Source organism: Penicillium arizonense (genome assembly GCF_001773325.1).
Source record: "Penicillium arizonense strain CBS 141311 chromosome Unknown PENARI_contig004, whole genome shotgun sequence".
Lineage (NCBI taxonomy): Eukaryota > Fungi > Ascomycota > Eurotiomycetes > Eurotiales > Aspergillaceae > Penicillium > Penicillium arizonense.
The window spans coordinates 1,114,552-1,137,673 of record NW_019173281.1 but is presented as its reverse complement, the minus strand read 5'-3'; the positions used below and the strand labels follow the sequence as shown (position 1 = coordinate 1,137,673).

The 23,122-nt window shown below is 49.8% G+C and overlaps 13 protein-coding genes across 13 annotated transcripts; 8 read left to right on the top strand and 5 right to left on the bottom strand.

Moving 5' to 3' along the window:
• Positions 1–718: 718 nt before the first annotated feature.
• Positions 719–3,662, top strand: PENARI_c004G09450 (putative ubiquitin-protein ligase (Asi3); the record flags this gene model as incomplete). Its single annotated transcript, XM_022629343.1, has 2 exons — positions 719–1,153; positions 1,203–3,662. 2 exons carry the CDS (start codon positions 719–721, stop codon positions 3,660–3,662), a joined length of 2,895 nt encoding a protein of 964 aa, XP_022490931.1.
• Positions 3,663–4,220: 558 nt separating this feature from the next.
• PENARI_c004G02284 (uncharacterized protein) lies at positions 4,221–4,754 on the top strand (the record flags this gene model as incomplete). Its single annotated transcript, XM_022628973.1, has 1 exon — positions 4,221–4,754. One exon carries the CDS (start codon positions 4,221–4,223, stop codon positions 4,752–4,754), a length of 534 nt encoding a protein of 177 aa, XP_022491112.1.
• Positions 4,755–5,509: 755 nt separating this feature from the next.
• On the bottom strand, positions 5,510–6,248 carry PENARI_c004G07152 (CFEM domain-containing protein; the record flags this gene model as incomplete). Its single annotated transcript, XM_022629227.1, has 3 exons — positions 5,510–5,910; positions 5,968–6,106; positions 6,168–6,248. 3 exons carry the CDS (start codon positions 6,246–6,248, stop codon positions 5,510–5,512), a joined length of 621 nt encoding a protein of 206 aa, XP_022490704.1.
• Positions 6,249–8,459: 2,211 nt separating this feature from the next.
• Positions 8,460–9,153, bottom strand: PENARI_c004G03078 (putative DNA polymerase delta subunit 4; the record flags this gene model as incomplete). Its single annotated transcript, XM_022629014.1, has 3 exons — positions 8,460–8,600; positions 8,669–8,736; positions 8,799–9,153. The coding sequence occupies 3 exons, from the start codon at positions 9,151–9,153 to the stop codon at positions 8,460–8,462; spliced, it is 564 nt and encodes a 187-aa protein (XP_022491197.1).
• Positions 9,154–9,837: 684 nt separating this feature from the next.
• Positions 9,838–11,174, top strand: PENARI_c004G06264 (arrestin C-terminal domain-containing protein; the record flags this gene model as incomplete). Its single annotated transcript, XM_022629188.1, has 3 exons — positions 9,838–9,915; positions 9,995–10,879; positions 10,932–11,174. The coding sequence occupies 3 exons, from the start codon at positions 9,838–9,840 to the stop codon at positions 11,172–11,174; spliced, it is 1,206 nt and encodes a 401-aa protein (XP_022491102.1).
• A 750-nt stretch (positions 11,175–11,924) lies between these two features.
• On the bottom strand, positions 11,925–12,217 carry PENARI_c004G12537 (uncharacterized protein; the record flags this gene model as incomplete). The annotated part of the gene is made up of 2 exons (XM_022629513.1): positions 11,925–12,113; positions 12,167–12,217. The coding sequence occupies 2 exons, from the start codon at positions 12,215–12,217 to the stop codon at positions 11,925–11,927; spliced, it is 240 nt and encodes a 79-aa protein (XP_022490943.1).
• Positions 12,218–12,561: 344 nt separating this feature from the next.
• Positions 12,562–13,204, top strand: PENARI_c004G00043 (guanylate kinase; the record flags this gene model as incomplete). Its single annotated transcript, XM_022628867.1, has 2 exons — positions 12,562–12,571; positions 12,630–13,204. The coding sequence occupies 2 exons, from the start codon at positions 12,562–12,564 to the stop codon at positions 13,202–13,204; spliced, it is 585 nt and encodes a 194-aa protein (XP_022490950.1).
• Positions 13,205–13,290: 86 nt separating this feature from the next.
• Positions 13,291–14,112, bottom strand: PENARI_c004G11631 (fungal specific transcription factor domain-containing protein; the record flags this gene model as incomplete). The annotated part of the gene is made up of 1 exon (XM_022629468.1): positions 13,291–14,112. The coding sequence occupies one exon, from the start codon at positions 14,110–14,112 to the stop codon at positions 13,291–13,293; it is 822 nt and encodes a 273-aa protein (XP_022490691.1).
• A 1,381-nt stretch (positions 14,113–15,493) lies between these two features.
• PENARI_c004G00240 (uncharacterized protein) lies at positions 15,494–16,306 on the bottom strand (the record flags this gene model as incomplete). Its single annotated transcript, XM_022628875.1, has 2 exons — positions 15,494–15,865; positions 16,256–16,306. The coding sequence occupies 2 exons, from the start codon at positions 16,304–16,306 to the stop codon at positions 15,494–15,496; spliced, it is 423 nt and encodes a 140-aa protein (XP_022491179.1).
• A 461-nt stretch (positions 16,307–16,767) lies between these two features.
• Positions 16,768–17,220, top strand: PENARI_c004G07696 (uncharacterized protein; the record flags this gene model as incomplete). Its single annotated transcript, XM_022629249.1, has 1 exon — positions 16,768–17,220. The coding sequence occupies one exon, from the start codon at positions 16,768–16,770 to the stop codon at positions 17,218–17,220; it is 453 nt and encodes a 150-aa protein (XP_022490885.1).
• Positions 17,221–17,521: 301 nt separating this feature from the next.
• Positions 17,522–17,860, top strand: PENARI_c004G05461 (uncharacterized protein; the record flags this gene model as incomplete). Its single annotated transcript, XM_022629140.1, has 1 exon — positions 17,522–17,860. The coding sequence occupies one exon, from the start codon at positions 17,522–17,524 to the stop codon at positions 17,858–17,860; it is 339 nt and encodes a 112-aa protein (XP_022491109.1).
• An 818-nt stretch (positions 17,861–18,678) lies between these two features.
• Positions 18,679–20,957, top strand: PENARI_c004G05014 (alpha-galactosidase; the record flags this gene model as incomplete). Its single annotated transcript, XM_022629117.1, has 2 exons — positions 18,679–18,745; positions 18,808–20,957. 2 exons carry the CDS (start codon positions 18,679–18,681, stop codon positions 20,955–20,957), a joined length of 2,217 nt encoding a protein of 738 aa, XP_022490924.1.
• Positions 20,958–21,199: 242 nt separating this feature from the next.
• PENARI_c004G09957 (tRNA-splicing endonuclease subunit SEN54 family protein) lies at positions 21,200–22,659 on the top strand (the record flags this gene model as incomplete). The annotated part of the gene is made up of 2 exons (XM_022629370.1): positions 21,200–21,306; positions 21,399–22,659. The coding sequence occupies 2 exons, from the start codon at positions 21,200–21,202 to the stop codon at positions 22,657–22,659; spliced, it is 1,368 nt and encodes a 455-aa protein (XP_022490768.1).
• Between the last annotated feature and the right edge of the window lie 463 nt (positions 22,660–23,122).

The window sequence follows — 23,122 nt, the reverse complement described above, 5'->3', positions numbered from 1 at the left end:
TGCAGGGTATTAACCACATTGAAACTGTTTATTTTTTCTTGTTTCTTGTTTCTTGTTTATCTTCGTTTCTCTAAGGCGCTATCCATACGGAGTATCCTCTGGGAGAAATCCCGCCCCATCTAAGCATATGCGTTCGGCCCTTAGCTCTATGGTCGAAACGTCTAAAACGGATGGCAGAACAAATATCCCAATGATTGCACCTTTTCCAGCTTACCACTGATCTTGGTTTTTCATGAAGGGAAACATATCACGTATTTTGATGGATATAATATAGTTTGGCCACTCAGAGCTGCCAGTACGAAGCATAGGGCCTCGTATATAACGTTATAACTGCCTTATTGCACAACAGTGGCAAATACATAACCTATTCAATGTCTTCTTCAATATCAATCCCTTTAATAAACAAGTCGGTAGCACAGCAATTACCTCCAATCTGCCAAGTACGGCATTGCCTGCCCCCGCGGGAGCCTCGGCGCTGACTCAGCCCCCGGAATACCCAAAGTGCCAGGCCAAGTGCCGTAAAGTCCGCTCTTACCATAACGGTCTACGGGATGCAGTTCACATGAGCGATGCTCTCTGTAGTCTCCGGTCTTGTTTCAATAACCCCGTATTAAAACGTCCATTTGCGTGATCCCACGCCTTCCGGATGCACTGGCGGCCTTCTGCATTGATTGCATCTCCCCCGGATCAGCGATAAGGGTCATATCCCACGCTCACAATGTCTGGGATCGTGGAGACCTCTACGATGGCCAGCACGTCTAGTGCACCTTTGTTGCAGCATTTAGAATCCACAACTTTACCTGAAGCTTCATCATTGTCGTCGTTGCCACTCCAGATCCTCACTTCCCCCCTTCGCGCCTTCCAACACGCCGAGACCTTTGCCCTCCGGACAGTTCCTCAAACGCTCGCCAGATTTTCCGGAATGAATGCCCTAGGCTTGGACTTTTGGAGCGGAGCAGACACGACTACCGGAGCGCGTGACGCAGTGGCAACGGCAGCCAACGCGGCAGCGAATATGGCTGGAGATGGGACTGCGGGAGGAGTAGGCCAGGAAGGCGGCTACTACATTGCTGAGTTCTTGAGTGCTATCAAGAAAGTTGGCGGCTTCTTTGGGTATCTGACTAGTCTATGGTCATTCGCGTGTTTGGTGGAGGTAGGTTTGGACTGTCACCGTTGGAGGTGTATGATGCTAATCGTTCCAGGCACTTATTCTCAACCGCATCACAATCTATGCATCCACTCGGCGACACCTTCGACTAGGCTGGGAAAGACGCCTGGCTCTCCGTTTAATCCCTATTCTTCTCTTCGTGTTCCAAATCCTGAGTCTGCTCCGCGGAATTAGGTGCCAAACATCGCCCGACTTTTCTACATTTCGATACGGCAAGCCGGGAAAGCAACTCATATTCGACTATTCCAGTGATGGGGGCGCTCTTTATTCGTTCAGTTCCAAGCTTCTGGGATGGGAGTCCGTCGAACAGTCCTGCAGCGCTGTGAAAATGGGCCGTGCAGGCACCTCGTCGCCGATTCCATATGGGTCCTTTTCCCTCTTGTGGCCGACGTTTTTGCTTCTTTGCGGGAGCCATTTTGCCGAAACTCTGTCATGCGCATTGCAAGGAAAGCCTGTGATGACTGAGACAGGAATGTCTATCTTTGAGCATTCGCTTGCATTCGCCGAAGCCGAGTCGATGATCAGCAAATCGATCGGACTGGGCATGTTTGGTCTTCCAAAACAAAGTCCTCTCAGTGCTGGTTCATCTGGTGAAGCGTCAGCCTCGGTCCTTCAAATGCTCACAAGATCGCAAGTCTTGGAACGCATGAATGTCACGCCTGAATTGTTACTCATCGCATTGATATCGTGCTGTAACAGCCTTACATCCCATCTCCTAGACGTTGTCGGGAAGCAGAGCAGATACCGACTGCTCAATACTGCCTTTTGGGGTGCATGCTTCATGACAGCCATGTTATGGGGTTTGGAAGGCGGTCCGCCCATCAGCATTGAAACTGGCGTTCTGAAATTCCCAACTGTCTGCATTGTCGGGTTCATTCCTCACATACTTGTGTTGCTTGGCATCGTTGTCTGTGTGACAATTTATGGAATTGCGCTTACCATCACCGCTTTCTCGTTGCATCCAGAGTATGAACAGCCCGTCTCACTCCGTGAGCGGTTCATGCTCGCCCATGAAAATATGCAAGGATCCAACCAGATCCGCAGCATTCGCATTAATAGACACGAGGATTTCTATACGACGTTGCTTCGGATCGGCTATGTCGCTCTCACCGCTGCGAGCGAAGCCGTTTTCTTGAACGAAGGAAAAGCAGTCATCGCGCGGCGCATGACTTGGCTGGAAGAGGATCGACTCGCTGAGATCGAAGCTTCTCGGAAGAAGTATTCTTCCTATGGAAATTGGCAAAGTGAATCCAACACTCGGCCGATCGAGGCCCTAGGCTTTGCAAGCTTTGATCTTCCACAAGAACCTCCCACTTGGGAGAGTGGTTACGGCCGTGAAAAGAAGATTGAGAAACAAAAGAATGGTTCTCGCGCCGTTCGCTCCCAGGCCGAGCTTGGCGGAGTTGGAGCGGTGCGCGTATCCATTCGGCTGTGGCACGTCGCCTCGTTCTTCCGTGCTATTTCGTTGCTCGTCCTGCGTTGGGCTGCATTCGGACTTAGCACGGTGCTTGACCGACTGGGATTCACTGCTCGTCCAATGTGGCTGAAACGCCTGATTGAACACCGTCAACAAAAGGCCGAGACTGACAAGCCCGGCGGATCTCGCACATTAGACTTCTGGATCCTCTCTGATGATGGAGAAATCCGACTTCCCGAGAACGGTGACTTCGATGTTGAGCTAGAAATGAGGAAGCGAGAGCGGACAAATCAAATGGAGCGATCGGGACTGGATGAAGGCTGGTTAGACGACAGGTTGTACGGCTGGTGGAGATCCGGTGGTGCCTGGGGTAACCAAGACCACAGCTCAGACTACCAACCCACAGCCGACGATGACTTTGACACTACCAGCATGGTGTCCATGTCGACCAATGCCTCGGGATCGGAATGGGAGGACTACCCATCTGACGACGGACGTCGTACTCCCACCCAACGTGAACCATACGCAGACAGGGCACGATCTGTCCGGCTCCAAGACCCTCTTCTTGACATGGGCACCCTCGCCCGTCTTCTCGATCCCCGTGACCGGGAAAGCAGAGAAGAAGCCCGCATCCTAGCCGCGCATCTCAAACCCAACCAGGACGGTCCCCAGATCATGACCCGCAGCCGCTACCACAAAGAGATTGAACGTGAGAAATCCAAAATCATTTTCTCGTCTCGTCTGCATCAACTGAATGCCATGGACTCCGGGTCCAGTGGGCGGAAGCCCACCGCCGATGAAGAATCCGAGATTCTGGAGAAGCTCATCCTCTCCCGTCGCGCGGAGACTTCACCTAACGCGGATGCTTCGTCTTGGGAGTCTGGTGCAACAGGTCTTGGTCCTAATGGCCCGCCTTGTGTGGTCTGCCAAACTAGCCCCCGAGCTATCATCACCTGGCCCTGTCGCTGTCTCTGCATTTGCGAAGACTGCCGCGTTAGTCTTGCGATGAACAACTTTGGCAGCTGTGTGACCTGCCGTCAGGAAGTTGGGGGATTCATGCGTCTATGGGTCCCGTGAAATATCGATTTCATATGCCACGGCGCCTTCTTATCATTCTTTATCCTTCGGCGTCTACTGGCTGTAACATATACATCGGATATCAGGCCGCGCAAGATATCCTTCCCTTTCTTTTATTGCTCACCCCTTACCGCTTTTTACTCACTGCATAAAACTGAGCACACCCTTGAAGTCTTAAATAATGAAATTGCTCCCTGAGTATCATGTGGCTTAGCCCCCTAGGCGCTAAATCATTGGCGTCAGTCTATTATTATGACTTTAATTAGCGCATTTGAGCAATCTAGCTCACTGTACTAGACTGCCGAGCTGACCGATCACGCTCTGCCATGTTAAGTGTATTCCTTCCACGGGTACCTGCTTCGGAAGTACCGGTTACAGCAAAACATATTTATAAAGACATGGTTCAGGCAAATTCTAGGCCACGGACTGTAACTCGATAAATTGAAAGCGTCATTAATGGAAACTCTATTTAGGGATATATATATAAATAGCGAGGGAAGAGCAGAAGGAATCTATAATAGCGAGTTATACAGTTTCCACCTCGAATTGACTATCCTCATGTCTTCACTTATCGTCGACGGGCACTTTCCACCCATCAACAGTTCCACCAAACACGACGTGACCACCGAAGAAAGAACCACTGCAATCGACTTCGTCAACCGCCACAATTTCGTGTTCGAGGAATTCAATCATTCAAAGATGATGGGAACTTTTCTTCCGGATGCTGTCATCTACCACAGCCATGGCACTATCCGTGGTCTTGAGCAGATGAAGCTTTTCCTTGAGAACATTTATGAATTCTTCATCCCAGGAGTCTGCCGCAGCGCCACAAACCATGTTGTCGACCGTGATGGGGAGGGAGGGGTCATAGTCCGATATCAGGAATGCCTCATCAGGTATGGTTGGAAGGGTGATGATGTGACTGCTGTTACTGGTGCAGACGTCGTTAGAGACGACGGTCTGCCATCGACATGGTGGCTTGGGACTATAATTGATCGGCTGAGGATGACAGCTGATGGCTGGAAGATTTTTGAGAGATACCTTGGTAGCCCTTTTCGAAATGGGGGTCTGGACCCGATGGATACGCAGTAATGTCTTGTCGGCATATCACTATCGGCTGCTGGGACGAAAAGGGGATTTTTTTATATTATGTTTTCATTTTACTAACTTAGTTGTTGAGTCTTATACGTAAGCGAAAAGGGATAGTTAAGTCATTGTTCTATATAGTGTTCTGTATAGATCAGGGAATGGTAGGCATTTACGGTTTATTTATACTCGATTTTGTGGGGAGCCTTGGAGCTGACTTCTCGGTCTAGAGAGATAGGACTAGAGGCCGAATACTAATGCTTGTTGATGTCATCGTCCAACCACACGACATACCTCATGCAGACGTATGTGATCTGATAGACATCACAAGAACAACATTCTATGATTATTGGGTTATCGAATGAATTGAATGCCAGTCGCTCGACCAAAAATGCTTGTCATGGCAAGGAACCATCGCTTTCAGATATGAGTATACAATGGGGTGGGCTAAGTCTCTGGTTGTATGGAAATCACTACACCCTCAGCAGAGAATAGTTTTAAGTAATCCTGTATCAGTTGCATAGAACTACGCAGCTCGCATGAATATAATGGAATCAATATCAAAGTCAATATCAGAATCATCGCACAACATAGATTGTATTAAGCGTGGCAACTATACAGGGATATACACCATTCCAGCCTTCACAAACCGAAACCCAGAATCCGGAAAGCAAATCCAGGCGTCCAAATGCAATCAGCCAATAAAGCTGATAGCCGATCCACGAAGACCAAGAACAGGGTCAAATTAGGGATAGATAAAATTACAGGACGTAGGCGGCAGCAGCGGCGAGGACAGCGACACCGGCCATGTTGCCCTTGACGTTGGCAGCAGCGCCAGTGTAGGCAGGGGAGCTGGCAGAGGCAGAGGCAGAGCCAGTCTTGGTAGCCAGAGGGGTGGAAGAAGCAGCGCCGCTGGAGCTGGCGCCGGAGCCGGAGCTGGAGCTAGCGGTGGCAGAGCCGGTAGCGGAGGAGGACTCGGAGGCGCTGGAGCTGCCGCTGGCAGTGGCAGTGGCAGTGGCGCTGGTCTCAGCCGGGGCGGAGCTGGAGGTGGTCTCGCTGGCGGAGGCGGAGGAGCTGCTGGAGGCCGAGGTGGTCTCGATGGGAGGGACCACGATGGGGTGGCCGGCGGAAGAGCACTGCTCAACAACGGCGTTGGAGACGGCTAGGGTGGGTTAGTGGGTTGGATCATTGGGTGGACTGGGAGTGGAAGTCGACATACAGATCTGGTCCGAGACCTGACAGGCCTTCTGCACACAGGGGGTGATGGTGCTGACCAGAGAGGTCTTCTGGCAGTGGCAGGCGAAGTCGGTCAGCTCGGAGCAGCCATCGGTGGTCAGGGCAGTGACGAAGCAGTTCAGCTAGAGTGATTGTTAGTCGGCATGCTTTGATGTGTGTTTGTGTCGTGGTGATAATTCATACCGAGCAGGCGGGGACGTTGGGCAGCTGAGCGTTGGCCAGAGTGGCAGCAACGAGGGCAATGAGAGCGTGGGAGAACTGCATCTTGAAGATATAGAAGACAAAGTCCGGATTATAATTCTAAAAGCGTGCTGGAAACGACAGTCAAGTTGAGCGAATGCGATGGCTTGTCGAGAAGAAGAGAGATCCAGACCTAGAGGATGGGAAAGGCCTTTTATAAGCTTCGCCTGTGCCTGTGTCTGATACTCCACGATTGGGGTAACCCCTTTCAGGGTTGCACCAAGCGTTCATGGGTGGCCCCATCACATGTCTCCGCATGCTTAATAGGAGAGTCCTTCAACCAAAAGATAGGGCAAGACCGCGGTTGACTCAGATCCGTAATTACCACTGAGCCGGGGTCCTGGACGCTCATTGCATGGCCAAGACTGACGCCGGATCCTGTTCCCGCAGCCGAATAAACGGAGGAAAACAAATGGCTAGCTCATGCTGGTGCCCTCGTACAGAGTACGTATGCCCGCGTTGCCAAGATAGGACTAGACAGGGTCGACAAAGCAGTCTAGGAAAGGCTGGGCCGGTGGCAATGTCCATCTGTGGTGCACTACCCACTCGGAGCTAGTCAGACGCCGGCTGGAGACATTGGGGTTGAATTTCCACTTCCCAGCCCAGACCCTTGCCCTCGAGGGACATAATGATAGGGCAGTGGTTGTGTAGCACATATGTGGGTTGTGCAGGATACCCACTGCAGGAAGTACCGTACGCAAGGAGATTGGTTGAAAAGCAGGATTCAAGCCATTGTGCGGTGTGGAGTTAAAATACAATGATGCTTTGCGTCAATTACCACGAGTCCAGTGAGCAGAGAGGGTGGCAATATGGTAATGTGAGACAGATGTCGAGAAGCAGAGGAAAATCCGGGGAAAGACTGGATACCGGCAGGGCCCGGGGGAACGTAGCATCAGACTATCCCGATTTGGGATGTGGTCCGACAATCCGCATGTTTTAATTTATTCTGTTAATACGGTTAATATTGGGGTAGCACAGCGCTGTTAGATAAATTAAAGCGAAGGATGAAGGGCCCAAACTCAGGAGGTGGACATTTTAGACTTGGAACTGGTCAGGAACCATGTGAACCACAAGAACATGCTGTAGACCTCGTTGGTCTCAATTAGCTGAGCGGAAATAATTCTGAAAGGAAACTCCGCGATTTCAGAGTTCGACCGGACTTGTGAAAGCCCGGAGAATCCATAGGCTAGCGAGATACCCAAACCACAGCCATCCAAAGGTGAGTCTTGGAAGGCCGTACCTGCATATGGTGATCGCTGACTTCCACAGGGTAGATTGTACGATGCACACCTGCCATGGATGTCTGCACTGTATCCCCGAAGACACAGTGGGACAGGCGGGGTCTCCCATAGCCGACCAAGTGAGACATTTTAGCGGGACAAGTCTGCAGCTTCGCCTCTGGAGCGTGGGTCAAGGCCATCACATGGCACAAATGTCCTTGGGGGCTGGAAGAATTTGGCAAAGAGGCGTTGAGCCATTTTCGAGTTTCCAGGGAAAAGAGCGCATAGACCTAGACGGGGTACATCTGCATTAGGCTTAGACTTCATTCTGCTCAAGAGGCGATCTGAGGCGAATGATGACTGTGGAGGCGTCGGAAGGCTGCAAAGCCCTTGTCTAGCGCCCTTCCGAATTTGTCTGTGAACTGTGGAAGTCAATCGAAGCGAAACCTTTACAGTCATATAACAAGATCGACCAAGTCGAGAGACATAAGATTGCGGGGGCGGAGTCTCCAAGCCGTGTGAATCCGGGGTGGTATCAGGCACGGTCTCGAAGATGTTCAGAGCCCGAGCCGAAATGAGTTGGCGTTAAACAATTCCTTGATCCAATATCGACGAGATAAATATAGTATGCTTCGGTGATCGATTGGATTAACGGCCTGTCACTTGCAGGCTCCTGGTAATTGGGATCGGCGTGTTCAGGGCCCAGGGACTCAATCATAATCAGTTGAGTCCTTGTTGTCTTCCATTGCTATTCTGTCTATCTCAATCGAAGAGAAAAACGGAAGACTATTCTGCCCCGGTCGAGCATTCACATGCAAGGAGGGAAGTCCAAGAATTGCAAGGTGACGCAAAAGGAGCCTCCATATCTTACACGTGACTATCAGTTGCAATTGAAATTCGAAGTGTTGAAAGTTGTCAAAGTGCTAGGATGCTCCAAATGTTCATTTCTCATTAATATCGTACATTCCCCAAACTCCGGACCCATGCAAAGTACCCAAGCAAAGTATCCCTGTCCTCATGACAGCAGTTCATCGATATACGCCCGTTCCTTGGTATCCTTGCCCTTGAGGATGACAGCTAGGACTTCAATAGGCGGGTTAAGCTTCAACGTGTTTGCGCGTCTCCAACGGTTGACACGAGCAATCCCAACGCAGGGCTAGGGACAAGACGTTAGATATGATGCCTAGACAAGTCGGGTCTGCCGAAAGAGCAAATAATACATACCCCATACTGGCTGGACAGATCAAAATGGCGAAGGATCTTCTCCTCCACATCTATGCCTTGCTGGTGAACTATCGGGACAAGTTAGTCTCGCATTCGGGTGACTCCTTCAGTACTCCTCAGAGCAACTCACTCCGAGGTGCCTTGCGACTCTCCTCCTGAGCCCGCCAGTACCGCCAGATATCTTGCTTGTTCAACTTCAAGGCCCGCTTATCCTCCTCGGACGAGGGCGCTGGTGTTTCGACTGTGGGCTGCGGGCGGACGGCTAGCTCTGCAACGTGGGCCTTGGAGGGCTCGACAGGGCTGACGGATACATTTTGCGGCTCGGGGGTGGCGGAAGTCGATTTCTGGGAGAGAGGGGGCGTTGAGTCGAGGACCTTCGCTTTGTCGGTTGGCTTGGTGACTGGCTTGGTGACTCGGGACCGGTTGCCGAAGGACAGCGTCGATTGCGCTGAGGTGGTGTTTCCTGCACGGCGACGAGGAGGCATTTTGTGGTTGTGCTGTAGCTGTATGGAACAGAGATGCAGGTTCTAGGCGTGTAGTGGTGGGTGGTGAAGTGATGTGGAGGGAGGAGGGAATGGTGGAGAAAAGCGTCATTCTGTTGCACTGGCAACCAAAGCTTGCCTGGTATTTGGGTTCAGGGGACCATACTGTAGATACTATGTACACATATTATATATATTTTATTGAAAATACCTATTGGAATTGGTGGATTAGCTGCCATAACTGTGGATTTGTTTAGTGAACTGTTAAGCGCCTTGATCGTGATCTACAGTTCATGTAAGATGACGATGATGACATCGGTTGCAAATTGGGCGAGAGACATAAGACATAGACATAGAGACATTTGGGCATATACTCCAATCAGTATAGGATCAACTATATAGTAATATCTTCTACATCTACAGTAAGTATAAGTTCAATGGTCGATCTACATTGAGGCTACAAGTTGGGGGTTCTACCCTTCCCCACCAACTTGCGAGCTCAGCTTCCCAGCTTCCCAGCTTCACTCACTTCACTCACCCTCACACTCCCTCTACACCTGACGTTATCTTCCAACCTCTCGGAACCCCTATGAACCGCGCGAAAGGTTCCCCCGGCCGATTCGCAGATACCCCACAACACGACCACCCGCCGCACGCCCATGGTGCGACAGGCACAACTTGATCGAGATGGCCGCCTTCGTGCGCGTTTCAGGCCCGGCAAATGGCAACTTCCTGATCGGATATCCGGGCATATCTGCGACGATGGTAAGCGCCCTGTACTACAACCTCGCGAGGCGTTCGACCCCCCCCCCCTGTTCAACGGCCATTGACTGACGTATCCAAGCCTCGAGTCGAAGGTAAAGTCGAGATTCGACCCTGTGTCGGCATTACCGCCCCTGTCAACATTTCACTCGTCACAATTTCCCTCCTCCGCCGCGAGACCATTCACCCTTCAGCCGACTCCCTCACAAAGAAGCGCCTGGCTCCTCCGCGGAAAGAGATCACGGATATCGTAGGCAAGGAGATGCTTCTGTTCCGATGTCCGGCTGGCAGAGAATACGAGGAAGTAATATCTATGGATTTACCCTTTGTGCTCTTTATTCCTTTTGGTCGTGGTGGCCGCGATGCCTCCAGGCGCGTACCCCCAGCCAGCGTACAACTCCCTAGTCGCACTGCCGAAACGTACTATGAGATGGTAGTCATGGTGCAGCAAGGACAACAAGAACAACGCAAATACACATTTCCGGTTCCCATCGCACGTTACGATACACTCTCCACGTTCGGCATGTACAATCGTCCCGAGTCCGCGGAACGGGTATCAGATCATTTGGTCACCTTGGCCATTTCATTACCACGCTGGTCGTACGGTCCCCTCGACCCTGTCAGTGTCTATGTCAAACTATCACCAAACGAGAGCTGGATGGGTAAGGCTCGCAAAGTGACAATTAGTAAGATCACTATTGGAATCGACGAAGAAATCATCTTCAATCACGAAGGCGACGAGCCCCAACGGAAAGTCAAAGTGTTGGCCAAGAAGACGGAAAACATTGGTGTCAAATTACCTCAATCAGGATATCTCACAAACCTCGGGTTGGTGTTTCCCGCCAAGGATCTCCGCGATGCAGAGGGAATTCTACCACGAAGTAGGACGGCATTTCCAACATATGGGGTGAGCGGCTTCACAACCACTGCAAGTCTATATAAGATCGAGTACTATCTCACTGTTCGCGTTCGTCCCCCGTTACCTTATTTTCACGTTCACCAAAGACTGACATCAACAGGCCCACCTTACCTCCGCAAGAGACATTACAATACGACAACCAATTGTAGTCTGTCCCCTCGACCATGCCGGCTGCAAAGAAGAAATGGAAGCAATCGAGCAAGCTGCCCGAGACGCCGCCCACGTCAACCCAGACAACCCCATGCTCCCCCTCCCCGCGATCGTTCGACCAAACGACCACAACGCCCTAAGCCATCTAGGAGTAGCCATCGTCGGCAACCAGAAGAAACCGTTAATTGACTGAACTGGACGATATCACTCTTGAATCCCAGGGACAGTGAAAGAAATATTTAATATCCTCCCCCGTCTCGACCCGCATTGGCAACCAACAGCTGATTGTCTGCGTTGATGATACCACAAATGGGGTGTCGGATTCTCCCGCAGACAGCTATCACATCGAGGCGAATGGCTACACATAGTAACCACGCTATATCATGACATATCTTACGATTACATAGATGGAGTTTATTGCATGGCATTCCCGAAAACCGGCTGTTCATTTGTCTTGGGCAAAATGGGGTGTTTGGGCTGCCTATTATTTGGGGGTTTGGACTTGTGAGACTGAACTAGTCAGACTTTACTTCTTGTCAATTCCTGCCTGGATTTATGTCCTTGATACTGCTTTGACTTTGCCGACGAAAACGTCCGGCCATTCCTCCTGTGGCACAGCTGATACGAGACATGTCAATACATGGAATTATGAATTATTTTCAATACTATGCATAAGTCTTGGACTAATGGCTGTCATATATCTGACACTGGCGTAGTTCGGCTGTTCCTTGTCAAGGGGAGGTTAGGGGATAGAATTAGAGATATAAATCTATGCTTCGAGATATCATTGTCCAGCGCAAAAGGGGCGATTTTCTGTCATATACAAGCTGTTTCCGTATATACAAGCTGCCAGGAAAATCTATCGCACAGAAAAACATAGAAACATAAAGAATTGGGGTATCAAGCATCAGGAGCAGAGGAAAAATCCACAGAGAAGTGATCGCTATTTTCCGATGTCGAGGAATCCCATAGCGAGACTCAGCATGTCGGCATCAACCACCTGAGCATTGTTTTGAACTTGGCGCTCATTCTCGATATCGTGGAGGCATTCCTTTAGCATGCCTAGAATGGTTTGATATTGCCTGGAGGACGGACCGAATGTGTCAAGGGCATTCTCTAGGCTGTTGGATATCTGGAACTTCGTAAGTTTTTATGTCTCTTTCCTTGGTGCGGGGTATAATGTACTTTGCGTAGAGTCTCATTGTAGTTTACGGCATGCTGGGCAGTAGTATTCATTGAGATGTGATGCTCTCTCGAAAGGATAGAGGCTTGCTGGAAATGTGCTAATATTTCGATGTTGATGGGACTCGCTTTTGTGGGGAATGGGATTTGCGCCTTAGGCATGAGCATTATTTACTACGGCTGTCAAATAAAAAATTCACTAGATTGTATTGTTTTATACAGTAAACAAGACATATTGATTGATTTCCTCTATTGCTTGGATCACTGTGAGCTCACCATGCGTGTATGTGACATACCCCTGCATAGAATGTCTCATACCTGAACTCTGACTCTAAGCCACTTTCCACCACAAAAATTAAGGCTGGCCAACTAGAGCACCTTCATAGCCCCTCTCAGCAATGTCGTCCTGTATGTTTCATATATGAGATGACGAGCAAAAATATACACTAACGCTGTCTCCCAACAGCACCTCAAGATCGTCGACCCATCGTCATATCAGGGCCATCAGGGGTCGGGAAAGGAACCCTGATCCAAAAGCTCTTCAACACACACCCGGAAACGTTTGCATTGGCTGTCTCTCACACAACACGAAGCCCACGACCGGGCGAAGTGGAAGGCATAGCATACTACTTCGTTTGCGAGGACGAGTTCAAGTCGCTCATCGCTGAGAATGCCTTCGTCGAACATACCTTTTTTAGCGGGCACCACTACGGCACGAGCAAAATGACTATTGAAAATCAGACGACGAAGGGATTGATTGTCGTGCTCGATATTGAGATGCATGGTATCCAGCAGATGAAGGAGAATCCTAGCTTCGAGGCGCGGTATATCTTTATTAGACCGCCCAGTCTGCAGGCCCTTGAAGAGCGACTAAGAAATCGTGGCACTGAGAGCGATCGTGATGTTGAGAAAAGACTGGCTCAAGCTAAAATTGAAATGGAATATGCTGATTCAGAGGATGCTTATGATAAGATTATCGTTAACGATGATTTTGACAAGGCATTTGAGGAGCTTGATGGATTTATATACGACGCAGCCTGATATAGCAGGGCTTGTGTCTTTGACTATTGAAGTCCCTTAGTATATTAGCTACCAGCAAACTAGCCCTTAAGATCACATCCTCCTAGTCACGAAATTCCAATCTCCTCCAACCCCCAAGGTCTCTCCTCAATTCCACCTGCGCTGCCATCTTTATCACTAACCGGATTCGCAAACTCAACCAAGAACCTAACCATCCACTCATCCATACAAAAACTCGTATCAACCGAACGCCTGCAAGCACGATGAAAAGCCTGTAACCGCTCCATACAAACATCAAGCGTAGGCCATAATTTCCGAAGTCGCGTAAGAATACAAAAGTTTCTCTCAAGTCTTCCCCTTGCAAGAGTGATACTTTCATTGTCGACCTCGAAAAGCAGAGTGTGGATTTGTACCGTCGATGCTATCACAAGCACATGGCCGACCATGTTATATAGCACAGCACAGCCGGGTACATCCTCCGAACTGTATATCATTTCACATAACTTAACGGCGTGGTCTTTGCATTGCTTTGCGTAGAAGTGTGTGCGTGGCGAGAAAGATCGCGAGTCTTCGTGTAGGAAGCGGTAGAAGAGCATTTGACCGTAGTGATAGTAGCCTAGGTATAGAGTGACGAAGAGTTGGCCGAGTCCTTGGGATGCGTAGTGTAGAAGGTTCTCGCGTGTGTCTTGCATATCGCTCGGTAGAAGGGTAATCCATTCATCAAGCCTTGAGGAGAGGATCTCAATAGTAGAGATGGCGTCCGGTGTTTCGATCTTGTTCTCGGCGGCTTGGATGTTGAAATCGTTTATTTGAGCTAGAATACGGTTGAGCCGGACCATTTGTGCTAGTAATGATGACGAGCGATCTTCTTCAACTTTGACGGCAAATCCCTGATGCCTGTTCATGTGTAGAAATGTGGCTTCATTCATTGGTAAAGGTATGTTGGGTTGTGGGATCATCAGGCGAGGGAGTCGGACTCCGCTTGAAGACCAAACGTCTATCATGCATAGCGTCCACCAAACTGGCTTAGGTCAGTATGTTGCTGAAAAACTGAAATTATGATAGAGGCACCTCTCGTGTAAACTTCCTGCTCTACGCGGTTTGAAGCAGGGCAATCCGGAAGATCGAGCAGCTGCGCGATGCGGCATGCAACTGCGTAATAAATGGTTTCCGAAGCCGGTTTACCATCTACAACAGCAATGGCACCTAGCAAGACACATACTTGGATTGTTGTCAAAGAGACGTCGTTCAAGTCCAGCAATTGTTCACACCGTTTGGCATAAACCTTCCCTCTCTCTCGGGGGTCTATTTCCGCAAATGAAGGGCGTTCCGAGAACCTAGCTCAATTAGCAACCACCGTGAGAAAATTGAGGCAAGACATACCGTGCAGACAATGCAAGCATTCCATACAACAAAATATCAGGCGCCTGGCCATTATGCAGATCCTCCATTAAACTTGGCTGATGGAAAAGCGAATGAAACTTATCATGCACATACTCGAAATAGAGTTGCACTAGCTCGGCGCAGAGAGATTGATCAGGTAAAGTACACTGGTCGGTGCTGTTTCGGGCTGCATGGCTTATTTGTTCTGGTGTTGATGTCCCAGTTTTATTCACCGAAGTAATCTTTCGGGTACATGCAAGGCTTCGGGCAGAACAATATGTACAAGAGTGACCAGGAGCTGGAATGTCGCATTTCCGCCGACGTTCGCTACACAGTTGTAATTAGGCCGGGTGTGACGGATGAAATGGACTGCTTACCGGCAGATCGAACAAGCCTTTGCCAGTCTCATTGTATGTTAATGGTCTCAACGCAGATATGCACGTCTTCTAACCAAGAGAAGAGCCAGGATGGGTGTAATGTGAAGGCGGGATTGGGCATTCGTCGCCAATAAGAGAGGTTGAAAACCGCAGCCGTTTAACCGCGTTTCCTCCGCATTTCCACCCCGCAGCTCCACGCTTAAAGACATGAGATCTTCCTATACTTCTATAACAGCTTATGCTATGGATTGGAGTCAAACTCATAAACTTGCCGCGACAAAATAATACACATATTTCCCCTCTACATTCATTGAGAATCGTCATGCAGAGATGACGCGAATTTGTGATATCACCCAAGCATGTTTTCCTGTTGCCAAAGTTCCCCAAGGCAGGTGACTTCATGTAGGTTTTTGAATAGGCTTTAGAATCGGTTGTAGTCCCTAAATCCTCCAGTAGAAGAAAGCTGGGCACCAACCTTCCCTCTCAGACTTGCATAAGACACTTTTAGTTTGTCTTTCCTTATATCGTTTTACAACTCACCATGGTTCATTCATGGGACTTGATGACTGTTGCAACAGGAGGAACTAATGGTAACGTCGGGCGAGCACTGGGGGCGCCGCAACAGATCGAGCTCTGCCAGGACGTCGGCCTCCTTGGTTATGAGGCGTTTCATGGTCTCGATCTTTGCTTTGACGTGGTCCATGATGCTAGTAGGGTCATCCGTGTCCAATGGCTCCACGACCTTGATGCGGTTGGGAGCTCGGTCTGTGTTGATGTGCATTGTGGCAGGTGTCTGTTCGATCTTGACGTCGAGGTTTTCACTTTTAGGAACGTTCCAGTACTGCGGCTGCGTGCCGTCATCGGAGTTGACTTGCAGTGCGGTGGCGTCCAGGACTGAGTCGAGGACCAAATCGGGGTCGGCCTGATAAGCTATGTTGTGTGGTAGGAGAAAAGTAAGGTTGAAAAAGGTTGAGAAGGAGAGAAAGTTCTGAGTGGGGGATGGTGCTTTTAAGGTTGAGAGGTTGGGGTGAGGTGAGGAGTCAACTGAGAAAAAAGTGAGAAGTGAGAGAGGTGAGAAGTGAAAGATTTTAGATTGTAAAGTGTGCTTATTTTTCTCATTACGGTGGTGTATGAGGATATGCTAGGTAGTAAATGAGAGTGTAGGATGGGTTGGTAAGATAAGGCTGGCCGTAACGCATGGACGGTCATAATATATGTTTTAGCGAATTCAAGTTTACAGCTTGTTGTAACATGTAAGGCTACGCGTGCTAATTGCTATTAACATTAGAGGTACCGTTTTGCAGCTTCACACCTTGAGTTGAATCAATATTTGGACGGGGTCCTTGCAATGCGCAGCTGGCATAATTCCGCCGATTTGAAAATTCGCACTCTAGAAACATGCACTGGAATTACTGAAGATATCATAAATGTGTGGACAGCTAGAGTGCTGCTCATTAGGATCATCAGTTTACTTTTACCAGTTGAAGTTGACCAGTTGAAGCTAGGCAAAAGAGGTCACAGCCAGAAGCAAAGCTGGAGCGAAGAGGATGCATGAAACCATCTTATCGCTCCAAAGGACGTGGATTCTGCAGAGTATCCAAATTGAACTTCAGTGGCACTAACATTATATACACATTTGTATGTATTCGTTGACGTAGCCAATGGGACGCGACTAGGAAAAGCGCGTAAACATCCACACAGTTTTTCCTTCCCCAACTCTTCAAATTACGCTTCAAGCCTCTCTTGGCAAAATTCTCAAATTCAAATTCAGCTCATGTGCGGCGATACTCAATTGGATTCATCAATTCAATCACATCAACCAACATGAGCTCCGGGCGTGCACCAGGCCAAAGATGCCAAGTTCCCTACCCCCAAGCCCTCTTGGACCGAGTGAAAGCAGCACGCCACCCAAAGTCACAGCGTGATATCTCCCCCGAAAACCCAGTGCCATATGTGTTCCTCGTGATATACGACTGTTGGAATGGAGACAAATATGGCGGAGGAGAGACGATTTCAGGCGCCTATAGCTCCCTGGAAAAGGCCAACAAAGCTGCACTGGAAATATTCAGAGCAAATCATCCAGAATACTTCGAGATCGAGGAGGACATGTCTAATTGGTACTACAAAAACTCCAAGGGGAGTATTGAAAACGAAGGCGAAGAAGATACGGTTGCGTGGGATGTGAATAGCAACGGAGAGGTTTTAGTGGAAGCGCAGGGCACTGACGAATTCGGTGAACATTATTCTGTGCGTGTAGAGGCTAAGAAGCTTCAATGAGGGTTCAAATGTACAATCTCAAGGTTCGGGGTTCAATGCTCCCTGAACGGAGACGGTGAGAGACGCTGCGGGGCAAGCCTAGACACACAATTCACTTGCAACTTTTCCCCCATTCCAACTTCTCTCACATTGATTTCATACACTATGAGTTCAAGCATGGGCTCGAGCCAATTAAGCGACTTGAGCGAGGATGAAAGCTCAAATGACCTAAATGAGCCAACTGAACCAAATGAGCCTGGAGAATACCCCCGAGCCTTGATAAACCGAGTCAACACAGCATATCACCGACAGTCAGAACGGGATGTCTCGTGAAAACCCAATGCCATGGATATTCCTTGTGACATATTCAAAGGATACAGGCGGGGGTCCTTCATTTACCATTGAAGGTGCATACAATTCCCTGGAGAAGGCCAACGCAGCCGCCATGGACTTTTTCCGTCGCCGTCATCGCGACCTATTCGAGGTGACAGATGATATGTCGAACTGGTTCGATGAGAACAAATATGGCTGGGACGACGATGAAGAAATGTCTGTTGGGTGGCAGGTTACTGCTCACGGCGAGCTACTGTTGAGAGCGATTGGCAGCGACGAGTACGATGAGAAGTTTGATGTGGAGGTGGTGGCTAAGAGGGTTAACTGAGAAGGAGTAAATGCAAGCTTTTTGGTTGATTTGTAAAGTCCTCACAGGTTCGATGGTGATATCATGGCCATGAACGCCCTCGTTGAGCAAGCCCCCCAGATATATAGTTATACTTGGTCTAGGCAGATTGTCAATTTAGTAGCTTTTATGAGCTTTCAGTGTCCATCGGTGTACAGGAGACCCAGCCTTTCTTGTCCAGTTGCTCGGGCACCCTAAACATCGAAAATTGAACGTCTGGATCCTTTTTGTGCATCCCGGTGTGGTTTCAGTAGGCAAGCTACCAACATGGCAACCTCGAATTGCGTAAACCCAATCTCAATCCCAACCAAAAGGATAAACAACTGTCCGTACAATTGCCGACTCGTACAACACCGTGTAAGGCAAGAATTGACCCCATCTGCCCAACTAAAATTGCGGGACGGCGTAGTGCAGCGGAATTGAGAGGCCCGAGACCAATAAGAAGCCCCCAAAGCCGTCGAAACGGAGTATCCCCGGGCTTCCTCCACATTTGCATCCCCGCAACTACTCCACAAAACATATATATCGCTCAATATGCTAGCGATCAGCAGTCTGGCTCAGTTAGTTTGAACGAAACCTTGACAATTCCACTTTTCTACCACGGATCGCCCATTCATGGCAAATTCTGCATGAGTATTGACTTCTATGCACTCTGAGCTATTACCCACTTCTGTCGATGTAACGCAAGGGATACATATAAAAGGTATGCTTCTCGTGCCTTCTTTTCCTTCTTTCGAAGTGTACATCTGCCACACAAACAACAATAAGCTCAGATGGTTCGTTTTTCAAGGGGTGTTGCGATGGCCTCGGGCCTCGTAGCTATGCTCGGGCATTTCCCGGCTGTGCTGGCTCAGGCTTCTAGCAAGCGTAAGTTTTCCTTTTCTTACCCCTCAAATACAACTATTCCGCAGTGCTAACTTCTTCTACAGCTATCGTGGCGGACGGTACTTCGTTTGCCCTCAATGGAAAAACAGTGTCGTATCGCTTCCATGTGGACAACACCACGGGTGATCTCTACGGTGATCACTTCGGTGGCTCGGTCACAGGCGATATTCCCCTAGAATCTGTCGCCAGTGTCAATGGTTGGGTTGGAACGCCAGGTCGTGTGCGCCGCGAGTTCCCAGACCAGGGACGAGGGGATTTCCGGATCCCTGCTATTCGCATTCGCCAGTCTGAAGGGTATACCGTCTCCGACTTGCAGTATAAATCTCACGAGATCATTGCTGGGAAACCTGCTCTTTCTGGATTACCGGCTACCATGGGCTCCAAAGAGGATGTTAGTACATTGGTCGTTCATCTGTACGACAAGTACAGTGATGTGTCGGCCGACTTGTCGTATTCAATTTTCCCCAACTATGATGCTATTGTTCGCAGTGTCAATGTCACGAATCATGGAACAGCAAACATCACTATCGAGTCTCTGGCTAGTTTGAGCGTGGACTTGCCGTTTGAGGATCTGGAGATGATTAGTCTTCGGGGAGATTGGGCAAGGGAGGCTCACCGCGAGAGACGAAAGGTCGAGTACGGCATCCAAAGCTTTGGAAGTGCTACCGGTTACTCGTCTCACCTCCATAACCCATTCCTGGCGCTCGTGGAGCCTTCAGCAACAGAGTCTCATGGCGAAGTATGGGGCTTCTCGTTGGTGTACACGGGCTCATTCTCAATTGATGTCGAGAAAGGCTCGCAGGGTTTCACTCGTGCTTTAGTTGGCTTCAACCCTGGTCATCTTTCTTGGAATCTCCCACCCGGGGAGACCCTCACCTCTCCAGAGTGTGTCTCGGTGTATTCCAAGGATGGAATTGGCGGCATGTCGCGCTCCCTGCACAGCTTGTATCGCAAGCATCTCATCAAGAGCAAGTTCGCCACTAGTGATCGCCCCGCTCTTCTGAACAGTTGGGAAGGACTCAGCTTCGACTACAACGAAACTAGCATCTACAACTTGGCAAATGAGGCCGCCGAAGTAGGCGCTAAGTTGTTCGTCCTGGATGATGGCTGGTTTGGAGAGAAATACCCGCGAACATCTGACGAACAAGGACTGGGTGACTGGGTACCCAATCCAGACCGGTTTCCAAATGGCCTCGAACCAATGGTGAAGAACATCACCGGGCTCAAGGCTGCGAACTCGTCAACAAACATGCGCTTTGGTATCTGGGTCGAGCCTGAAATGGTCAACCCAAACTCGACCCTGTACAATGAGCACCCCGACTGGGTTTTGCATGCAGGGCCCTACCCACGGACCGAGAGACGTAACCAACTGGTGCTCAACCTTGCGCTGCCCGAGGTCCAAGAATTTATCATCAAGTCGATCTCAGACATTCTGAGCAGCGCAGATATCACCTACGTCAAGTGGGACAACAACAGGGGTATGCACGAGATGCCTTCCCCGGCCACCGACCACGCCTACATGCTCGGCATGTACCATGTCTTTGATACATTGACCTCGAAGTTCCCCAATGTCCTCTGGGAAGGCTGTGCCTCAGGTGGTGGCCGTTTCGACCCAGGCGTTTTGCAATACTTCCCGCAGATTTGGACATCGGACGACACCGACGCCGTTCAGCGCATTACCATCCAACTTGGTACTTCACTCGCCTACCCGCCCAGCGCAATGGGTGCTCACCTTTCCGCCGTTCCGAACCAACAAACTGGCCGTACAGTTTCAGTTGCATTCCGAGGACACGTCGCGATGATGGGTGGATCCTTTGGTCTGGAGCTTGATCCGGCTGAGATGCCGGCCGATGACAAGGCTGCTCTACCGGGGCTCATTGCTTTGGCTGAGAAAGTGAATCCCATTGTATTGACTGGTGATATGTGGCGACTGAATCTGCCGGAGGACTCAAACTGGCCTGCTGTCTTGTTCATCTCTGAGAATGGTCAGCAGGCTGTGTTGTTTGTCTTCCAGCTAAGTGCGAACATCGACCATTCCTGGCCGCGTATCAGGTTGCAAGGCTTGGATGCGAAGGCGTCCTATAAGGTTGATGGCAATGCGTCGTATACAGGTGCCACTTTGATGAACCTTGGTCTGCAATTCCCATTCGATGGCGATCTGGGTAGTCAAGTTGTGATGTTGGAGAAGCAGTAGAAAGATTGCGTGTTGGAAATTAAGTTGAAAAATTATTGCTAAAAAATGACAGCATTGGCCATAGATTAGCAACTAAATATATCGATGAATATTGCATCCTATAATAGCAGCGTTCAATAGCGAGGTTCAAACATTAGCTGTAACGGTAGAGAAGTTGGAGATGTTCTTATCGATAAGCAACTTTTCTCCCCTCCGATTTCTGACTTCACAATATTTGAACCCCAACCTCTTTTTGACTCACCATGGCTGATGTAGATGAGGATGTTGTCCAGACCCCTGCGACTGGGCAGGTTGAGGTTGACCTGTCCGACGAAACGCAGGACTTTCGTTTCCTGAACCACCTAAACTTGTACGCGCCCGAACATGCCTGATTGCGACCATGTCGACTGTCAATGGCCTTGAAGGCCGTCTTTGCTCTTGCTGACCCTGTTTCGCCTGCAGTCTCTCCGATGCTGCATCCCCCAGCATTCCCCGCCGTGGAGAGAAAGATTTCGAACCCAACCCGACAGAACACCAGGCCGATGTCCTCTCCGCGTCGCGAGATGCCATGCACAATGCGCTCTCTTTCCCACGCCTACATCGCCCGAAGACTACGATCATAGGATACTATGCGCCTGGGGGATATGCCGCCCAGGCCGAGCTAGATGCACAGCAAGATGCACAGCAAGCCAAACAAGACGAGAAGACCTCGGAGTCAACCCAAAAGAAAACCCCGCCAGACGCCTCAAAGGCCGCAACGAAACCCGTCAATGTCTCCTCCGATGCATGTGTTTTCGTGCCTAACCCCAAAGGACAGTTCTTCAAGACATTGGGCCAGGCTGACCGGAAGAATCGTGTCTGGCTATTACCAGAGGAGGCATTATATCTGCTCGAGAGAGGCAGTCTAGATATCAGATGGCCAAGCACGTCTGATCCCGAAGCAGTCTCCATTCCTATGAGCTTGCAGGCTGCATATGCATGCTTTGTGGGACACGGTGGCCTCACGCTTGAGCGCTTCTCTGTGTACACTGGTCTTAAGCGTCTTGGTTATGCACTCGTGCGAGCTCCTGGTTGGTCTGATGAAGTCGAGGCGACGGAGGACACTGATCCTGCGAGTGAGCCCTCTCCACCAAAGCTCCACGGTCCCGGTCTAGCAGGGATACTAGGATCCCTGTTTAAATGGATCCACGACCCTCGAAAGACAGCCTCTACAGCCACCGGGCCCATCATTGGCTTTGGCATCCACCGCCATTACATGGATGTATATCGAAAACTCGCCATCATTCCTTGGTACGATCCCGTCACCGCACCCCCATCAAAGCCCTCAGATACCACACCACCTTTCCGCGTCGTCTTCCACATCTATAAACCCTCAACTCCTTTCAAAAAGTCCGCTCCTCCGGCTCCCGATTTCCGCGTCGCTGTAGTCAGCACTCGCGATCAAACCACCATGCCTACCCTCCCTCAACTCGGTGCATTGCTTGAAAGTACACCACTTGATCCTCCACACGGAGAAAAGATGCAACGCATGATGTACATGCGACTGCGTCATGGGTACCGTAATGTCGTCATGGCTGTCGTTGACCAGGGTGTCGTCAGCTACTTGCGAATTGCTGATTCCGCATTCGGGAAGGAGAAGTTGTTCGAGAACAAGGGTGGCCCTCAGGGTAATAAGCGCGGAGGTCGGGGACCTGGTGGTCCGAACAAGCCGAAGAGACGTTGATCCAAGGAATGGCTCGATACATCCCTTGATTGAGAACGGTTATTCGTTCCATCGCTATATACTACGTTCGAAACTTGGCATTCGGACTCGCGAAACCACCGCTATCCAGTTGCTCCTGAGACCTGGGCTGGTTTTATTCAGCAGTTACCAAGAGTGCTCCATGTAGTTCAACCGAGAGTTGGAAACGCCCTCGATTGTCAAACATCCAGCCCACTCCCGAGCTCCTCCGGGGATATCCCAATTTGGCCAACATAGGGGCAGTGGCTATCCCGCCCTTGGGCTTATTTCAGTATGATCTAGTCATAGAGATCTACTGTAATTGCTTGTGTACATACTCCACCAGGGATTACTGTCCCTGGTCAATTTTACGAACTAATGCAGCCATGCATAGTAATAACCACTAGACTATCATGTCGCGTACAATGCAGTGTATATCAGAATTCCCAGTCTAGATCACGATGTC